The following is a 2,660-nucleotide window of genomic DNA, read 5'->3' as shown; positions in this document are numbered from 1 at the left end:
AAAAAGAGAGAGAGAGAGAAAAAAAAAAACTACATAAGAGTTCCAAGACAACATATGAGCAGACATCTGACCTGTGGTACAAAATGATTACACAAGTGCTAAGGACATTTCAAATAATATTAATCAAATAGTGCTAGTAACAACTAGTCAGAATGCTTCATGGAGTCAAGGCTTGACATGATTCCAAAGCTTCCCAACTTTTTAAATAAGGAGTTGCTCTATATTTAAATGCTGACCTAATTCCTGAAGCTGAGAAACACCAGATGAGTGAAAATTAAAAGTACTTGAGTTGGAACAGGAGGAGATCCAGGCTGGCCAGAGTAAAAGTTCAAAAATAGCATCTGTATGAGGAGAGAGGAAGGAAGCAGACAAGACAGCTCCTTCTTCCAGCACAAAGCTATCTAGCTGGCTGATAGATCACATCTGCAACAAGAGGCATCTTTTACTTCTTTACTGTGTAAGTAATTACAATTCATACATGCAGACATATCAGCATTGCCAACTTTAGACATTCATTGGTACTAAAAAAGGGATTTTACTGGTGTCAAATCTTTCTTGGTTCTTTTTTTTTTCCTGCTCTACAGAGTTTATTGGGTTTATAACTGGACAAAGTCACACATGTACAAAATGAAGCTCACACTATCCCAAAGCAGAATAGGGATTGAGGGCTGGGGATCCGTTACTGGCCTTTGGGGGAGCTCTGAGGTGAGGGGCAGCCAACCCTCCTGCTCCAGAGAGATGTGGCCACAGGGGAGAGGAGGAGAGGGAGCCCACCTGGCTTTGGTCACAGAACACAGAGCCTGGCACTGGGCCCGGGCTGACAGATGGATGGTGGAGTAGGAGCCCCAGAAACCACCCTGCCCAGGGAGCCCAGGGAGCCCAGGGAGCCCAGTGAGCCCAGGGAGCCCAGGGACTGTTCCACCAGTCCCTCTTGCAACGTGATTGGTCCAGACCTAGACTCAAGGGCTGGTGCAAAGGGAAGGCAGCAAAGCAGGAGGTAGGAGACACTGAAGTGTGGTGGCCCAGGGCACCCAGACCTGTGGAAAAGGGCGGGTAGGGAGGCAGGCTCACTGCTACTAGGCAGCTAGCAGCGGGTCTCATAAATGCCGCTGTGGCCAATGTAGTGCACCCATTTGATGACATCATGGTAGCTGTAGTTCAGCTTCGGTTCAAACACCTTCAAGTAGCGCACCTTGAGGCCAGAGAGTGCGAATGGCACCTCAAAGTTCATGGAAATGGGGGGTCGAGCCCATTTCTTCTTGTCATTGGCGGGCAGAAGTTCAATCTCTGCGTTGATCTGCAATTCCTTCAAGCCTGCCATGCGCTTTATCTTCTACACGATGGCGTTCTCGCTGGCCTTGCACTTGGCCTTCCCCTTCATGCAGATCACCTGTACCCCGCTTGTATTCAGTAGAGTTGGGATCCTCACCTCAATCTTCTGAACCAGTAAAGAAGGTTTGAAATTGGATTTGATGACCACCTTGACCTCCAGCTTGGTGTGTCCCAGTTCTCGCACTAGTGGGATCACCCGGAAAGGAAGGATGATGTCCTTGGGGGTGCAATACCTTATTAGCTCAAACTCTCCATCTGGTGGGATGAAGCTGATGCTGCGTTCAGAGTCAAACTTGCTGAGTCGCACACACTGGTGGAAGGTGCAGTCATCGATGGCAATTGATTGCTTTCCGCTCTTGCTTGTTTCATCAGCTGTGACTTTGCCTTGTTTCTCAATGACAATCTTGTCATTCATCCCAAACTTGCATTCAGGCATGCCACTCAGGTAGCTCTTCATCACCACCCGGCCTGACACATGGGCACTTAGCACCTGCCCCTGTGGGGACATGAGGAGGTTCACACTTTCCAGCACATCCAAGAAGAGCTCATTCCGGCGATACTTGATGCCCTCCCGCTGCCAGCCAATCTGCCCAGTCACCTGGCTGGTGATCTGGGATTGCTCTTTTGTCTGATGCTGGCTCTTGATACCCTGCTGAGTGATGAAGATTTTCAGTGCTCCTGTCTCTGAATTCTGTGGATAGCCAAAGTCCAGATTCTCATCCAGCAGCTCATATATGAGCCCAAAATTGTTCTTGATGTTCTCCTCACTGATCTTGCCAAAGTAGGCAGCCATTACATCATACATCTTATAGAGGAATTCGAAGACCATGGCAGCATTGACATTCTGCTTGGTGACAGCTGCCAACCAGATGTTGGACCGGTTAACATGGAAGAAACTGGTGCGAGCGATGTTGGTGATGGGGCTGCACACCTGCTGCCAGGCGTGGATAACATTGACCCGAAAGGCATCCACTGCATTCCTCCCGGTGTCATCTCGGTAGACCTGGGAGAGGAGCACCTCCCCCTTGTGATTATAGATGAATAAGCCTCCAATCATGGCAGCAGCTCAGTCTCCAAGGCCCATCGCTCTGAGAACAGACCTGGTGTCCACGGCTGCCTGCTCGGCCCCCCCAGCCACTCTCCAGATCCCAAGATCTTTCTTGATTCTTTAATATCTATTTTTCTTTGTAAAAATAAATTAATTTCAAAATTATAGAAGTACACACTTTTTAAAAAAACCTAGCTCCCATAAAGTTCATAAATGAGACTCATTAGACAGGCAGACCAAAGTCATTTTCTCCCTGACCTCCTGTTGAAAGCATTTCACT

The 2,660-nt window shown here is 48.2% G+C and overlaps 1 protein-coding gene across 1 annotated transcript; it reads right to left on the bottom strand.

Annotated features, from left to right (window-relative positions):
* Window positions 1-957: 957 nt before the first annotated feature.
* LOC119876920 (AP-2 complex subunit mu-like) lies at window positions 958-2,453 on the bottom strand. The gene is given in 1 exon segment (XM_038555089.1): window positions 958-2,453. A coding segment is annotated over 1 exon segment (1,305 nt). The 5' UTR covers window positions 2,390-2,453; the 3' UTR covers window positions 958-1,084.
* Window positions 2,454-2,660: the final 207 nt, after the last annotated feature.

Source organism: Canis lupus, chromosome 13 (assembly GCF_011100685.1).
Source record: "Canis lupus familiaris isolate Mischka breed German Shepherd chromosome 13, alternate assembly UU_Cfam_GSD_1.0, whole genome shotgun sequence".
Lineage (NCBI taxonomy): Eukaryota > Metazoa > Chordata > Mammalia > Carnivora > Canidae > Canis > Canis lupus.
The sequence above is the reverse complement of the archived record's forward strand: the minus strand, read 5'-3'. Positions and strand labels throughout refer to the sequence as shown.